Genomic DNA, 16,800 nt, shown 5'->3' with positions numbered 1-16,800 from the left:
TTTCTGTCAAGTTAAAAAAAATGGTAGTCTAATAGGAAACTTCTAAAATCAAATTAGCTCGGAAGTCAATTCAGTCGGAGATTAAAGATTAACAACAATTTCAAAAAATTTGAAAATCTGCTCCCCAGAAAAACTTCTAGATCGGTTTTTGTATCAAATCATAGTCTCAATGCGTTTTCGTATTTTTAAGACCAGTAAACATGTCAAAAATCTAAGACAAAACATCTTTAAACATTCTAAGTTAAGCCAAGAAAAACCCCAGGTGCTTTTTTTCGATTAAAAATGGGTTTGTTTTTGAAAAGATACGAAGGAGCTTCGATAGCACGATAGTAAGAGCGAACAAAAAGCATGCTTTCTTTAAAAACTAAAAACAGGAACGAACCTTTGCCACTATTTTGGGAATGATTGCATGATTGACCATCGCATCAGCCAACTTGTCATCTTTGACTGCACTGGTAAGTGACTTAAACACCAGCAGCTGTACCTCTGAAGAACATCCACTCCAGATGTCCAGATTGAGGAGTACTTCAGTGAGTGCCAAGTGTTGATAGAATGGAGAGAGTCTGCACTCCACGTGGGGGGAGTTGAATGAGTCAGGGATAGAGTCTGGCTGTTTTGTAGGAGAGGAGAAATCTAAACGTAACAGGGTAGCAATCTTGTCATCTTTTCTAAATAATGCTTCTCAGAGCCATTCACTTAATATGAGGTATTATCGTCAATAATTGGGTAATTTAAGAAAACTATCACTGAGTGATTTACGCAAGAGAAGTAACAGTTCCTATCTAACAAGAATAGCCGGTTAATGTGTAAGTAGCGCAGAATGTTCTGATTAAAATTATGTTCTGATGAAACAAAACAGGGATGGCAGGTTACTGTGCAAATAGCACAAATTATTCCGACCATTCTTATAAGAAATAGAAAAAGTTTTTCAAATTAGTCTTTTCTGAACGAAAAGATCTGAACGAAAAAAAATAGAACTTTATTCGACATTCATAGTGAAAAAACGCCAATTGGAAAACAGTTTTTAAAGAAAAATGACTAGAAAAACGAAAAAAAAATTCAAAATTCAAAAACTTAATTTTTCAGCAAACATTTTTTGAATCTTGTATTTTTGGTTCTCAAATCTCAAATTGGCGCTACGAAACTCCAAAAACTAACTTTACTCACGTAAAACTAAGTTTTCACGGCCTAAATTAAGCATAAATAAGCTATTGTGAGCCTGCACGCTCAACTAGTTGGCTTGAAATTAAACCAAAAATCCAAAAAATTCAAACTGGTTTTTCTCGACACTGAGAAATTTTTAGTGTCGTTCTAATCAAGACTGAAAAGGCTTTAATATGATAGACCAGTCGACCCATTCTGATGATTATTTATGGTAGCTGATTTGGCGAAAAAGAGAAAACTAAACACACCCAAATACAAAATTATCAAATGGTCGAAACAACAATTTAAAAAAATAATTATGCATTTTTTGTTGCCTAAGTTTCTTGTTCTTTCTGTTCCGGAAAATGCTATTGAACCATGTAAAAAGAGCGGAAACTATAATTCAAAATCGTTGAAATGTAGCGGTGAAAATCTCGGAAATTTAAGTTGGGAGATCAGGCTCAGCAAAATTCTTCTAAAGTAGTCTGCAAAATTATAAAAACTTTTATCGTTTTCTTTAAGAAGCCAAATCACAATCAAAAGAACTTGAATATGATACCACAATTGATTCCCTTCAAGCTTTCCTCAAAATAGTCAAAATTGGGTGCAATTTTAAAAAAAAAACTAGCGTGTACCGCACCTCCGGTGCTTCGAAATTTCAATAACTCAAAAAACTATTCTTTGAGTGTACTCTGACAGTACCCAATTACAGGGTTCGTAATTAAAAACTTTCGCAACGTTTTTTATTCAAGTTTTTTCCACAAATTTTGAAAAAGCATAAAATTTTGTTAAATATTATAAAAATTCTTCAAAAAGTTTAAAATGAACACAGAAACGTCACATCTGGGAAACTGAAATCAATTGAGCAGTCGCATTTGGGCGCAAGATTTGCAACTCCTGAGAGTAACTTCAAATTTTGTAAAATTTTTCATCCGGTTTTTTTAATTCAAATTTTGAAAAACCATAAAAATTTGTGACAATTTTTTTTATATCTAAGTTTACAATGAACTAAAAATCGTCACATCTGGGAAATGGAAAGCAATTGAGCAGTTGCACTAGAACGTAAGATTTGCAACTCCTGAGAGTATACTTACAGTACCCAACTACAACGTTGGGAAATTCAGATTTTGAGAAACTTCACCTTAAGTTTTCTGAAAGGTATTTTTTTTGAAAACCAGAAAAAATTCCTTTTTCGAAAGCTACCAAACTTTGAGCAGTTTTTTAATGGCAATATTCGCAATCTTTGAAAGTACACAACTACAGGGTTGGGAAATTCACTTGAACGAATTATTGTGTAATTTGAGTTTTCTGAAAATTTCCAATTAAAAATCACAAAAATCGTCGTATCTATTTAACAAAATGATTTGGGCATTCTTAATTGGAGGCCAAATTTGCAACCCTTGAGATTACTCTGACAGCCCCCAGCTACAGGTTAGGAAATTCAAACTTTGAAAAAAAAATTAATTTTCATGAAATTTTTTTTTGATAAAATCACAAAAAGTTCATATCTGAAAAACCACAAGATTTTGAGCAGTCCTATTCAGAGGCAAGATTCGCAACCCCCTGAGAGTACCCTCAAAGATTCCAATAACAGGATTAATATCTTCAAAATTTCGGAACTTTTTAACATTTAATTTTTTTTGAAAATTTGGGAGAAAATCATAAAAAACGTTATATCTTGAAAACTGCACGGAATTGCGCAGTCATACTGGGAGACAAAATTCGCAACTCCTCAGAGTACCCTAACAGAGCCTCACTACAGAGATGGTAATTTCAAATTTTTTGTTAAATTTTTATATCTAAGTTTTCTGAAAACTTTTGAAAAAAATCCCAAAAATCTCGAAAACTACAGGGATTTGAGCAGCCATAATCAAAGGCAAGATTCGCAACCCCTGAGAGTACCCTCACAATATCCAACAACAGGATTGAGATCTTCAACGTTTGGAATTTTTTAAAATCCAAGTTTTTGAAATTTTTTTGAAAAAATCATGAAAAACGTCATAACTCGAAAACTAAAAGGATTTGAGAAGTCAGAATTGTAGGCAAGATTCGCAAAACCTGACAGCACCCAACTACAGGGCGAGAATTTTGAAAATTGGGAAATTTTTTAAAATTAAATTTTCTAGAAATTTTTGGAAAATCTCGAAAAATGCCTATCTCGTAAACCAAAAGGACTTGTTTATTCATATATGGAGGCCAGAATCGCAAAACCTGGAAAAACTCTGACAATATCCTACTATTGGGTTGCTAATTTAAAACGTGATGAAAAAAACACTGAATTTAAACTGAAAAATTGAAAAAAAACCTTAACCATTGCAATATACGATATAGCTTAAATGTGAAAAAATTCATTTGTTAAACATACAAAATAATAGGTTGAAAAAGCTTAAACATGGCGAGATAGTGAAGCCCGCATTTAAAAAGATAATAGATAGATAATAGATGAAAGTTAAAAAATTAGGCGACGGGTAGGCAGACATAATCAAATTAATTTAAAAAGCAGGTATACAGACAGACAGACTTAATTTGGCCTCGGAAAAAAAATTCTGAAAAATTAATGACCTTGCGAAAAACTAATTGAAAAATTTTCTTAAGCATTGCAATATATGATATAGCTTAAACATGAAAAAATTCTTCCGTTAAACATAAAAAAAACATTATGCTTAAACATGGGAGATAGCTGTCACTCGCATTTAAATATAGTATAGATAGGTAGATAGATAGATAGATAGATATAGATTGACCCTACGCGAGAGCTGCTTCCCACTCTACGAAGTGGTCAGAATAACAAGACTGCTCGTATAAGGGCGAAACTCAACATTTTCCGACCACATTTCTACGATATAGGAATTATTTAAAAAAAAAACAGGAAATGTCGCGGTATAATATTTATCCCAAATTGGCAACTTTGAAACCCTCGAGGGAAAAAAATACACAATTACTGGCAAATTTGAAACCATAGTTTTATTTAAAAATAGTCACAGGTAGTATAACTTTCTTTTTTTTAGTTCAGTGCATCTATATCTTTTAAACTATAAAAATTTTGTCAAAACGTGCTAGCTGAAAAGTCTAAGTATGCCTGGAGTCAAAATTTAGCCTAACTGTAATAATGAACTTTTTGGATAGATTCGATAAATTGAGGAACTGAATAATACATACTCTGAATATTACTTGACTACGAAGGCATTTTAGTGATCCAGTTCTTGTACAAAAAAATTTTGCGATCACTGACAATAATAATCGAAGAAGTATTTTCAATTCAAAACCAAAAACGCTGAAAACAAAAAAAAATGCAGAACAGCTGCGCAAAACGCCATGGTATTTGCAACTTATGTTCAGGCTTATGTTCAGAAACCATACATGCAGGAGGCAAGTCGTCTAAAATGCATTGGCATTGACTGCAACGAAAACCTCATTGATAATTTCGTCTGGACATGTCAAGGCTGCTCGGAAACTGCAGGTTGTTCAAATTTCTCGGTTTATTTTTAAAACATAAAAAATGGACTAGGCCTCCAAATTGAAATCACAATTCATCTTATTTGAGCAAGAGTTAATTAATCTGAAAAAAAAAACAATGCCAAGAACAAATGTTAGACTGGCCAGCACTTCAGTACAAAGACGTATCAAACCCGATCTGAAACCTTTTTTGAAGATCTAACTCAGCCAGCAGCGCAAACAAAGTCATGAAAAAATCTACCGAGGATTGTTCCAACAAACCACCCTTGGTCAGTCACTCTCTTGAGATGTCGACGCAAACCTTGTATCGCAAAATTATTCATTCCTTCAGTCAAAAGGTCAATAGACAAAAAATATCAATTGAAAAATGCACAATAATTTTGGTGTAATGTCAAGAAAAATTCTCATTTTAATTTGTCCTGTTTCGAATTCTTACATCTTCCTTGACTGAAAAATCAGGTAGCTCGCATTTTGCTCGAGGCAACTGTGCATGTAGGTCGCAACGTTCTTATTTTTCTTATTTAAGATTCTAACGAAAGTTCTGGTTGCTGTGCAAGCAGATGATTCTATGCAACCAAGTTGCAGCATCTACGACATTGTCGTTTGACAATCAACAATAATTAATGCTATTGCTGCAAAAGTGCCACCAAATGAGCAGTTTTCTTTGCGACTAGTGTTAGAAGTGAAGTAAACTAAATTAGTGCACACACGCACGAGTTTCGTTTGAACTATGTTGTCAGAATTACAATCACCTTTGAAAAGACCTTAACATGATAGAAAATTAAATGAAGCATTTCAATTTGCGAGGAAAACTTCTAAACAATAGGTTCTTTTCATTCAAAGGTAGTTGCAAAAATTACACAGAGGCGAAGCTGCGCTTCGCAAACACAAGCGAGGAAAATGCAAAAAATAACTCTACGCAGGCACAACAAAAAAATAAGGAAAAGATTAAACATGCGACTGGAAAAAAAGTTTACTGAGACTAAGAGTATCAACAGAAAAAGTAGAAATAAGCCTCGAATTAGCAAAAACTCGGCGAAGTGTCGGATTCGAATCTGCGACTTAGCAAATTTGAGTCTCACGCACTAACCACTCAGACACGGATGCTTAAAATTCACAAATACTAGCCACCAATAACGCAGCTACATATGCTAATAAATTGCCAATTCGATGCAGCAAAAGTAGCACCAAATACAAACAGACACAATTTGCAAGTAATATTTTGGAGTTTAACAAACTGAAGGCATCCCCACTAACTTTGCATAAAACAAATTGGAAAGCATAAAGTTGCATTATGTATAAATTATGCATTTCAAAAAATTGCGATATTTAATGACTTAGAAAACTTCTGAAATTGAGTTTTAACTATAGTTATGTTGTTTGAAACAAAATCTTTTTCGGTTAATTTAATGAATTTAAAATGCATCAACTATGTTAACTTATTATTTTTCGAATGTCAACGCTATTTTAAATCTGTAAAAGTGCCCCCAAATGGGCACCAATATTTGCGACTCAGGTTGGAAATAAAAGTCCGTACTATAACACTTAGCTTCGCAAGTGTCAGCAAATAAGCCAAAAATCCGTCTACTCAAACTTTCAAGACCGTAAAACGTGAAGTAAAACGAAAAGAGACTAACAAAATATGCAGGCACAGAGAAGAGCAGCCGGTTCGTTCCATAGCTATCATTTTTTTGAAAATCGGTATAGTAGTTTTTGAGAACAAAATGAAATTTCTGTGAAAAGTGAAAAACTTTTCCAAAACGTCGCAAAAAAAACGAAAATAATAATTCCCATATATTTTCATAATACAATTTTTTTTTCAAACAGGACCTAAAACCAGCCAAAAAAAGCAGCAACACGCCATTAAATGTTTATGCTTAAGTAAGCTTAAAGATGACTTAAAATCATTCACGTCTTTTCGGACCATTTCCACGTTCGTATTTGGAGAGTGCTATTTACGTCACATTCACCAGATGAATTTCAATCGAACTGGGTGTATGCTGACAATAATGTTCTCTTCATCAAGTTTGTAGTTTCAAATTTTGTGATTTTTTTTGTAAGTAAGTTCTTTAAGAAATTTCGTCACATCTCGAAAACTGAAAGCATTTGAGTAGTGGCCTTTGGCAAGATTTGAAACTCCTGAGAGTACCCTGACAGCACTCAACTACAAAGTTAGGAATTCCAAATTTATGATTTCTGAAAATTTTTGAAAAAAAAAACACAAAAATCATCGAATCTCGTAACCTAAAAAGATTCCGGCATTCAAAATGGGAGCCCGAATTTGCAAGCTCTTGGAGAATCCGGACAGCATCCTACTATTGGGCTGCTTATTTTAAACTCGGTGAAATAACTACAGAAATCAAACTGAGAAAGAGAAAAAAATTATTAACCATTGCTATGTGCCTTATAGCTTAAACGTGAAAAAATTCTTTCAGTAAACATGCAAAAATTATACGTTAAGAAAGCTTAAACGTGGCGAAATAGTGAAGCCCGCATTTGAATATATAATAGATTAAATTGAAATATAACATATGTGTCACCAAATGAGCACTTTTATTAGCGAATTAATTTAGAAAAAATTCTTCGTAATAATACACTACGCTTCGATGGTGTGTAATCAATGCTGTCTCACAGTAAAAATTTTCTCAAAATACGTGATGCTGATATTCGAGAAACTTACTTGACTCCACTATTCCAATCGTTTCCAAGATTATCTGTGCCACATGTGAATTAATTGAGTGGGCCTTCCGTTCCAGAATCAACGAAAGAGTCTGGAACCATTTCTTACAGTCCATGTCACTCTTAATCTCAAGACAAGGCAAAACAGTGTTCAACAGTTTAACACACGCGTACAATCTCTCGATTGAATCACTCTTGGCTATGAGTTCTAGGACTATCAAAGGAGCTCCAATTTTGTTCAAAGTTGAAGCCAAAGGAGCAGGAGTGAAAGCTCGAATTGAGGAGTTGCCGATGAGGACTCCGCCTAAAGGTGCTCTCACTGGACCTTGAAGGTGGGAGGCGGAATTGAAGAGAACGCGAACGGGGCACACTTCATCGGCCAGTGACAGTTTGAGCTAAAAAATGTGACGACTCAATTAATTTTTAAATTATGTTGGCTTTCAAGAACCAGCTGAAATTCGGGTGAATAATTTCTTGAAAACTAAAATATATTCTTGAAAAAATTAAAACGTTCACGTTTCATTGATTTACTGTTAATTAGAAATCGTTGGAAATATCCTTTTCGCTCATTCTATAACAGCTCATTTTGACACGGCTCATTTTGGAAACTATTGATCGAGTCAATTCCACTCAATTCAGACGGTAAAAACTGTTTCAAAAATCTATTTAACCAAAAAGCACCGTGTTCAACGGATGAAGTTGCTTTGCTTGCTTAAATGATGAAACTTAAATTACTTGATCCAATTTAGGCATGGATCAAAGTGAGCTGTGCTTTCATCTTTTTTCATAGTAGGCTGATTAGTAGTTGATTTCTACTTCAAAATCATTCAAGTGTACATGTCGTTTTTTCAGCAATGACGTACCAGTTTGGATAGGGTGATTGCCATCCCTTTTCCATACATCTTTCTGATCCTGGCCAGACTCAACACAGTCATACTCCTTGCATTCACTCCCCATATGATCTTATCCTCACTAACTATAGCCACCACTCCACCCGTAGATGTTGCAGAACTACCTGGTGTAGCCGGGGTCACTGGGGTTGATGTGATGATGGAGGAGGGGTTGAGGGTGGAGATGGCGGAGGTGTTTGAGGAAGGGAGGTCAAACAGGTTCATCGGGCATCGTTGGAAGGAGCCGCTATATGAGGGGCCCAGCTTGTACATGTGTGCTGCAACAATCGCAAAAATGTATTTGAACAAACCTAGAAGGTAAAAACACCTCGAAACTACAAAAACTTACTTTGGAATTCCAAAAAGGATCGAGAGAGTGATGAGATGATATGCCATTTTAAAAATCTTAAGATTTCAAGTGACGAATACTGGCGATATATTTTTCAGCTCTGAGTTTTACTCTCTATCCATTAACTACAATCATCATCTAAAATGCAACGTACCTATCTGGGTACTTGACAGTGCGTCTTCCATCAAGTGAGCTCCTGCTAGTTTCCACTTCAGTTTACACTTGTCAGTCGCATACACGAGTGATGTGCCTATACTCATATTAGTCGTGTACACAGATGGTGTGTTGGTAGTGTTGGGCGTTGAGATGTAGTGCATCCTGTTGGATATCTGCTGGATTCCGTTCACAAAGATGGAACAGGAGCTCTGCTTCACGAAGCCTTTTGTGAGAACTACGGCAATGTGGATCCAACCGTTTGTCTGAAACAATTAGTTTTCGTTTAGCGCTTTTTAGGAAGCTACTAAAAGTAACTACTGTGTAACTATCAAATAACTATTCTCATTTCAGGAGTTTAATATATTCGTTAATATAAAACGCTGTTGGTCAAATAATATGAAAATTAGAAGCCTAGAACTCGTTGATATAAAAATCAGTCATCAAGTGTAAATAGAAAACTGTCAGAAAAACTCTCATTGACATGGAAAACTCCAGTCAAAAAGTCGGAAATTCAAGGCTTACTATGATCCGTGCTCATTGCTTGCCAAGGAGAGGCAACATTTCACAGACCGGAATAACAAAACAGATATTGCACACAATTTTAATTAGGGCCGCAACTCATATGACTTTTATGCACATAACTAGTTCACAGTAAATTGAATTTGAACTGACCTGTTTGAACACATTGGATCTGAACGACAAATCAGAATTAGAGGAAACTCCAGTCGGATCATCCAGTCCTACGAAACTCTTCGAGCCTTCAGGCACTTCCTTTGTAGAAACTACCAGAGAGTGATCCACAGCAGATATTCCCACCTGGAAACAAACCAGGTCCCTGGATTGGGGAGGAGAAGACACGTCAACAAAATCAAACTGGCTGGCGAGATTGGCTGGAGAACTGCTTAAGGATCCAATGGAATTTCGATTCGAGGAGTCACCGGGTTTGCTAGACGCTGCGCTGAAGTTCCTCGAGATCGTACAGAGTCTGTAATAAGCACATATATTAAAGTGCAAATATTGGAAACTGTTCAGCGCTATTTTCAAAAAAAAAACTTTTATCGGGTTACTGTAAAACTTTTGGACTGTCTTTTGTGCTTAGAGCACATACCATCATATCAGATTGTTAAGATATAAAAATAACATCACCTCATATGATGATTACAATCTTCAGGCAAGTCAATCATGTTGATCCAGCATGTGAAGGACATTCCGTTGTTCGGTGGAAACACCCGGTGGTCACCTGTGCCGAGACTCACTACCGCGGCCGCAGAAGCCCCGGGCGCTGAAGGTACAACTGGAGATCCGACAAAGTTGGAAGCTGTGGACGAAAGTGCAGCGACTGCCACTGTTCCAGCTGATCCCACGAACGAAGCAGGAGATCCCGCATGTGGCACAAGATTTGGAATGAAAATACTGCCAAAACCTGAAGAAAAATACAGCTGGATAAAACTTCTCAATACATTTCTATAACATTTAAGGGTTTCCGCAAAACACTCCTGGACGCCTTTTTTGCCATGAACCTCTCATACTAAAATGTTGAAAAATACCTTCGAAGTTATAGTTGAACTCAACGAATGCCGGTGGCTCAGTCATCACGTAATCTGCGTACATGATCGCCCTTCTAGCGTCTGCTTCTCGTTTACCACTCATCGCAACTAGGGTCTTTATGGTATTCAGCGGGACACTTCCTGATTTAATTCGACACACACAACATTCGCATTTCTTCAATTCTCGGCTCATCTCCTTAATATCATCTGTCGTATTTGATAGGTCGTCGCCTCTCGGTGACATGATGGCACGACTTCCATGCGGTGAAGCGCTCGAAGCGAGACCCATTGTCGAAACAAGTCGCCATCTGTCATCAGTCGGGACATATTTATTCACCGCGTCTTCTTCGTTAAACAAACAATGCAACGGACTCCCTAGTCTCAGATAAGCTCTTAACTCTCTTACTTCAATCCTCTGATTAGACAGCCTATCAAGAAGCGAATGCGTGACTGAATGTGAAGGATGATGTTCGTCCAATAACATCACCGCTCCAATTGGACCAATCAGAACGCGAATCAAACCACCACGTGCTAGCATTTGAGCATTTCGTTCGCATGATAGAACCAGTTTTTGCACTATGCACAGAATATGGAAGTGTACCGCACATTCCCACTGACGGGATTCGGGGAATGAAATTGCAGACAGTAGGTTTATCATCGAGATTATGGCTCCAGGATGGATTATTGCTGGTGTGTTGTCCTCTAGTTTGATGGGTTGACTAAAATTTAAAAACTGGTTGGCTTGCTTTACAGCAGCGATTTACCCTGTTTCAGCACAGTTTATGTACCGACCATCGAATGAGGGTCGGAACATAGTACTCGGGTGTTTTTCACGCAAAATTAGGTACCACAACATAACTTCAGATGAAGCCGAAGGGTGATTAACGCCATTGCGCTCCGATTTTAGAAACTCGATGAAAAGAAATTTATGCTTTCCACTTTTTCAGACCAAAAATTTAATTCATTCCGATCACCGTAAATAGTTGCTTCAGCTAACACACACGAGTGTTTATTTGTTTCATTGCAGCGTCGTCAACTAGACAAACTGCTTCCATGATGCACGTTTAACCATTAAAAATTTTTAAAAAGAACCAATTTGTACGTGCTAAAAAAGAGCCAATTTGTACCATTAAAAGTCTTTAAAAAAGAACCAATTTTTACGTGTTTAGGTATCAGAGTGGACTGCTTGAAACATAGCCAACTGACCGTCGGAAACACATAATGAACTCAAGGAAACAGAAAAAACTTCAATTTTCGAATTTGCAAGAAAAAGCCATTGAAGCGCCTTGAATTTCATGACAATTTATAATTGGTGCTTTTTTGATAAAATAAACCAAATTTGAGACAACTGGACAATAGGTAAACTTTTAATTTCGATAGGAAATTTGAACATTTAAGTCCACTTTCGAAACTACTATCGAATAGCAAACCTGCAAAAGTCACGAAAAATTTGATCGCCTTCATTTGAAAGTTTTCATTCCTTTTAATTAAAACGCAATTAACACAGTGGCAAAGCGGAGCTTCGCATCACTTGCGATACAATGCAAGCGTAGCATTGTCAGTTAGCAAACATAGCCCACTGCAATGACAGTTGGAAAAGAGTAATGAACGCAAGGAAACAGAAAAAAACCTTACTTGTATGCAGGAAACAGAAAAAACCTTACTTGTATGCAGGAAACAGAAAAATATTTATCCATCAGAACTCTTTGAATTTCACAAACAACTTATTATTAGTCCTTTTTTGATAATTAATTCAAATTGAAAAAACTGGATCAATAGGTAAAATTTTTGTTTCGCTGGGAAATCTGATAATTCAATCCCATTTTCGAAATTAGAATTCGATCACATTTTTTATGACCTTTAAACTTTTGCTGTTCGATAGCTGAGTTGCATTCCTTTTAACAAAGGAAATGAAGTGAAAATATAAGAAATCAAAACTCAAACCGTCCGTGAAAAAACAAAATTGAGCGTTAACAACTCTTTAGATTTTTTCCCGAAAAAAAACATAGCCAACAGATAGTTGGAGAAGAGTAATGAACGCAAGGAAACTGAAAAAGATTACTTGTTTTTTAAAAAAACTTTTGAATTTCGAAAAAAAACTTTTGAAATTCGAAAAAAAAATTGATGTAGAACAATTTATAATTGACATATATTTTGATAAAATTAAGCCAATTTGAGAAAACTGGATGAATAGGTAAAACTTTTATTTCGCAGATAAATCTGATAATTAATTTCCATTTTCGAATTAGAAGTCAATCATCAGCCGAAATTTTTCATACCAAGGAAACTTTAAAGATGAAAAAAATACAAAAAACTATTAAAATCAGATTTAATTAACTTACACGAAAAAACAAAAAGGCTTTCAATTACATTAGAAATAGCTTCAGCAAACGAAAAACAGCCAAAAAAAACATAAGCAGACAAGCAATAGGACGCAACAGGACGACAATTAATTTAGAGGAAATTTTCCAAAAAAAACATTAAAGGAACTTTAACTAAGTCAGGGTTAGTAAATTTACACATTACAGGAGCAAATCAGAAACACTTGCAAATATAAAGAAAACTGTTCACCGCACACAAAAATTCGTGATGTTGCAAGTAAGCCGGCAGTTTTTTAAATGGAATAATTGAGCTTTGAAAAAAAACAGGTCCTGGCCGCTTTTGAACCAAGGACCTTGATTCCCAGGCAATCACATGGCTTAGTTAAAGTTAAACAAGTTGTTATTCTGAAAACAGCCTATATTCCGATTCGATAACGCTTGCTAGTCACAAGGGTAATAACAAACTCAAATTTACTCACGTGTTGAACGAATCAATTGCTACCTTCATCAAATAACTGAACAACTTCAACACAGCCGAAATCTGTGGCGTATAATCTGGCAAATCTTTTCTAGCTTCAAACTCATCCAAAAAGTAGTTTGACGGATTATGATTCAAATACTCTTCTCCATGTTCTACGTGATGATAATTCGACATCGTTCTTCGTTTCACAAAACATCCCAGCAGCAGAACCGAGTTGACCAAATATTCAAACTTCACTTCTTTGTTGAAGTATCTTACATTTGCTGGGTCGTTATACAAAGCGGCCGTTAGAGTTTGCAGCACCGTTTCAATTAGTTGAAAAATAGACGACTGGTCTATTCTGTCCCAAGGTGGCAAAGGTGGGGTCGTCAGACTATTAGTCAGACCCGCAACTAATGACGATGTATGAATAAACCCTTGACTGAGTCTGAATCTAGACCTCACTACGCTATGTTGTCGCAAAGAGTCTGCCAGACATCTTAACAGATCCACTTTCAACTTGATGTCAGTTTGCTCGACTGTCGACAGTCGCTGGATTAAACGACTCGTGTCGTCTTCGCCAATAGAAGAGCAAAGCAATGTCTGTACAAGAAGCAGTGCAGCGCTTCTCGTAGGTTCCGGCGTGATCAAATGATGCACTGCAGCTCCACCGAACGATTTGAACGCCACTATGTTCGTTTCGTTTTCCTTTAAAATCATAATCAATGTCTGGATGACAAAGTGATAGTAACTAAGGTTGTCTGCATCGAAATCGAAGTCTCCGTTGTCTCTACTGTGCAGTCCAAACTCGGCCTGGTGATTCGAGAAGTGAACTAGGGTAGACGTGAGGACTCTCAGAAGATCGCAGTGGTTGAGCACTTTCGAGTAGATAGGGTGAAACAGGGTCAGAGTCTGCATGAACTGGAGGGTTGTTCGACAAAAGTCCAAGTTACTAAAAAACAAAAAATTATTATTAAGCACTCCATACCATTTTCCATTTTGGTTATTCGATCTTAAGCTCAACTCGGATCTTGTTAACTATTTCCCCCTATGGTACTTTGTAACGAATCTCCCCTCTATAAACAATTGGATATTGATAACTATTAGCCCCCCTATTTCGGTTTTCAGAAATTCAACTTTGGCGGCCGCCACATTTTCAATAGCTTAAAACAATTTTCAGAAAATATATATTTAAAATTTTTTTGTGGGTATTATATAAATAGTGAGTAATACAAATACAAACGCGCGAAAACGAAAACCCACTTAATTGTTGACATTCTTGAAATGCATTTTTTATACACAAATGGCTGTCAAAAATAATACATGCATAGGGGGGGGGGGGGTAGTTAACAAGGGGTCCAAAAAAAGGGGGAAATAGTTAACAAGATCTAAATAATTGAACAGTTAAGTATATACGATTTTGTACCCTCAATTAGTGTGGGGACTGCGTTCGCGCTCTCTCTTATGATTTGCAGAACTTATACTGAAATCCCTCAACTCTTGCGTAATACGTTTAGATTTCATTGTACTCTTTTTAATTTAATTCATTAATCCATTTCGTAATTCGTAGATTATAATTGTTCCGACTTTCGATACAAAAGTAACAGAATATTTGTGCTCGGGCGGTTTTTTTTCTTCAGACAAATTTCGACTTCTTAACTAGCCATTTTTGATGGAATTTTTCTAAATCATTCGAAAGCTATTGTTGTCCTGAGCTCAAGTTTGAAAAAATATTTCACCTGTGATCAATTTGGGGGCTATTCTCATGCGCGAAGGACCGAAAGGGCGAAAAAACTTGTAGGCCAAGGACCGAAGACAAAATTAGCCTAGAGTCAATTTTTAAACAAACAATTGCCATTCAGTTACAATGAATTAAATGAAGCAATATTTTGCTACTTTCATTACGAAACCCTTGAAATGTAAAAATTGTCCCACTTTTGCGGCGGTCAAGGAAAAATTTGAAGATTTTGCATATTTCTGCCGTTTTTAGATTCGGCCAATATCAATACTCCAGTCCCTGGAAATGTTTACTTTCCTTCCAAATTTTAGATTACTGAAATCTGATTGGCTGATTTTTATTTTCGCGCATTCGGTCTTTCGCGCATGAGGGATTCCACCATGAGCAGGGTTGTAAAACAATAATTGTACATGGCAATAATGGCCATACCATACTCTAACAATTATGGAAGGAGCCTTGAAAAACGGTGGCCATTATGCATGGCCGGTGGTTCCATATTGTTCCACTTTGTTCCGACTGCCTTTTAAGGTTTTATGGAGCAGTAATAACATCAAAAAATTAAATGACTGCCTTTTAAGGTTTAAGCTCTGAATGTTCCGACTGCCTTTTAAGGTTTTATGGAGCAGTAATAACATCAAAAAATTAAATGTAATAAAATAAAATGAAATTTTTTTCTAAAATTTGAAATTTTTTATGGAAATCATCCCCCCACACGCCATTTAAAATACAAAAGGATATATTTCGCTCCTTGTAACAAATCAATTCTGGCAAATAAGCTTCATTCAACCAATTTGGAACGATCAGGGTGAAGCTCTGAATGTTCCGACTGCCTTTTAAGGTTTTATGGAGCAGTAATAACATCAAAAAATTAAATGTAATAAAATAAAATGAAATTTTTTTCTAAAATTTGAAATTTTTTATGGAAATCATCCCCCCACACGCCATTTAAATTACAAAAGGATATATTTCGCTCCTTGTAACAAATCAATTCTGGCAAATAAGCTTCATTCAACCAATTTTGAACGATTTTAAGACGGATTAACTCTCCGCTTACGCGTTAATAGCGCGAAATATATCGCGAGTTAATTGTCCCAAAATGGCAATCTTTAAACCGTCATAACTTTACCAAAAATGATGGTGGAATCCCTCATGGTCAGGGCTGTAAAAGATGGTATGGCCATACTATAGTGGTATAAAGTTCCCTTATGGATATGGGCCTCTCGCTCACAATACATTATTGCAATAAAGGCAATTATGGAAAAATATGGTTAAATATGGTAAACTAATAAAAGCCATAATAAGAATAAAAAATAATAAAAAATACTCAAAAACAAAAAAAATCAACGGTTTTTTAACGAGTTGTTCAATCGGATCTTGCTAGTATGCATGAAATGGTATTGACATTCCAATAAACATGGTTGACATGCAGAAATATCTGGGCTTCCAGATTCATTGGATTCAATTTTTCCGATAGTCAGTGAATATACCCCGCACGACACTGAATAACGGCTCAACTATTGTGCTGGTACAAAGCAAATATGAAGGTAACAAGCAAATATACCAAAAAATATGAAGATGTACCCATGTCAGTCCATCCGTCGACGATGAGCCCAAACTTTTCGGGTAGCTCCTTGATACTTTTCTAAACTTCTTTGGTAACGATATCCAAGTATTTCATAAATGTAGGGCGAGAAATGGGTTCCTCTTTTGTTAAACGGTTTGCCCTCTGAAATAATCCATTCCATCCATCCATAAATGTTTTGGCTTTTTTCGGAGCTATAAACCCGGAAACATTTAAGTTTAGGGATCCTGAACCAGTTGGAATTTGGGATTTCCAATTGGGATGGTCTTTGTCCATGTGCAAAACCAAATTCCGTATCCTTTGGAAATATCCTGCTTGTAATTATTCGAGCATAATTTGCATTTGAATTGGTTCGCCCCAACATTAGTATAGAACGGTGACGTCCCATTTGTACCAACGGTCATTTGTACCAAAATGAAAAATCGGTCCCATTTGTACCAAAATAATTCAACTCGATTTCTGATTGGTCGAATTGTGAG

The 16,800-nt window shown here is 36.0% G+C and overlaps 1 protein-coding gene across 3 annotated transcripts in view; it reads right to left on the bottom strand.

Annotated features, from left to right (window-relative positions):
* The window catches only part of LOC134846137 (WD repeat and FYVE domain-containing protein 3-like), a 78,523-nt gene that overhangs the window by 43,676 nt on the left and 18,047 nt on the right, over window positions 1–16,800 (bottom strand). For all 3 annotated transcript variants that reach the window (XM_063863359.1, XM_063863361.1, XM_063863360.1), the window contains 8 exons: window positions 13,021–13,953; window positions 10,221–10,939; window positions 9,820–10,096; window positions 9,346–9,658; window positions 8,672–8,936; window positions 8,142–8,446; window positions 7,280–7,673; window positions 383–633 (listed from right to left, as the gene is read on the bottom strand). In XM_063863359.1, coding sequence (XP_063719429.1) covers window positions 383–633; window positions 7,280–7,673; window positions 8,142–8,446; window positions 8,672–8,936; window positions 9,346–9,658; window positions 9,820–10,096; window positions 10,221–10,939; window positions 13,021–13,953 — 3,457 coding nt within the window. The remainder of the gene's footprint in view (window positions 1–382; window positions 634–7,279; window positions 7,674–8,141; window positions 8,447–8,671; window positions 8,937–9,345; window positions 9,659–9,819; window positions 10,097–10,220; window positions 10,940–13,020; window positions 13,954–16,800) is intronic.

This window comes from Symsagittifera roscoffensis, chromosome 5 (assembly GCF_963678635.1).
Source record: "Symsagittifera roscoffensis chromosome 5, txSymRosc1.1, whole genome shotgun sequence".
In the NCBI taxonomy this organism is placed as follows: domain Eukaryota; kingdom Metazoa; phylum Xenacoelomorpha; order Acoela; family Convolutidae; genus Symsagittifera; species Symsagittifera roscoffensis.
This window is presented reverse-complemented; position numbering and strand designations above follow the sequence as displayed.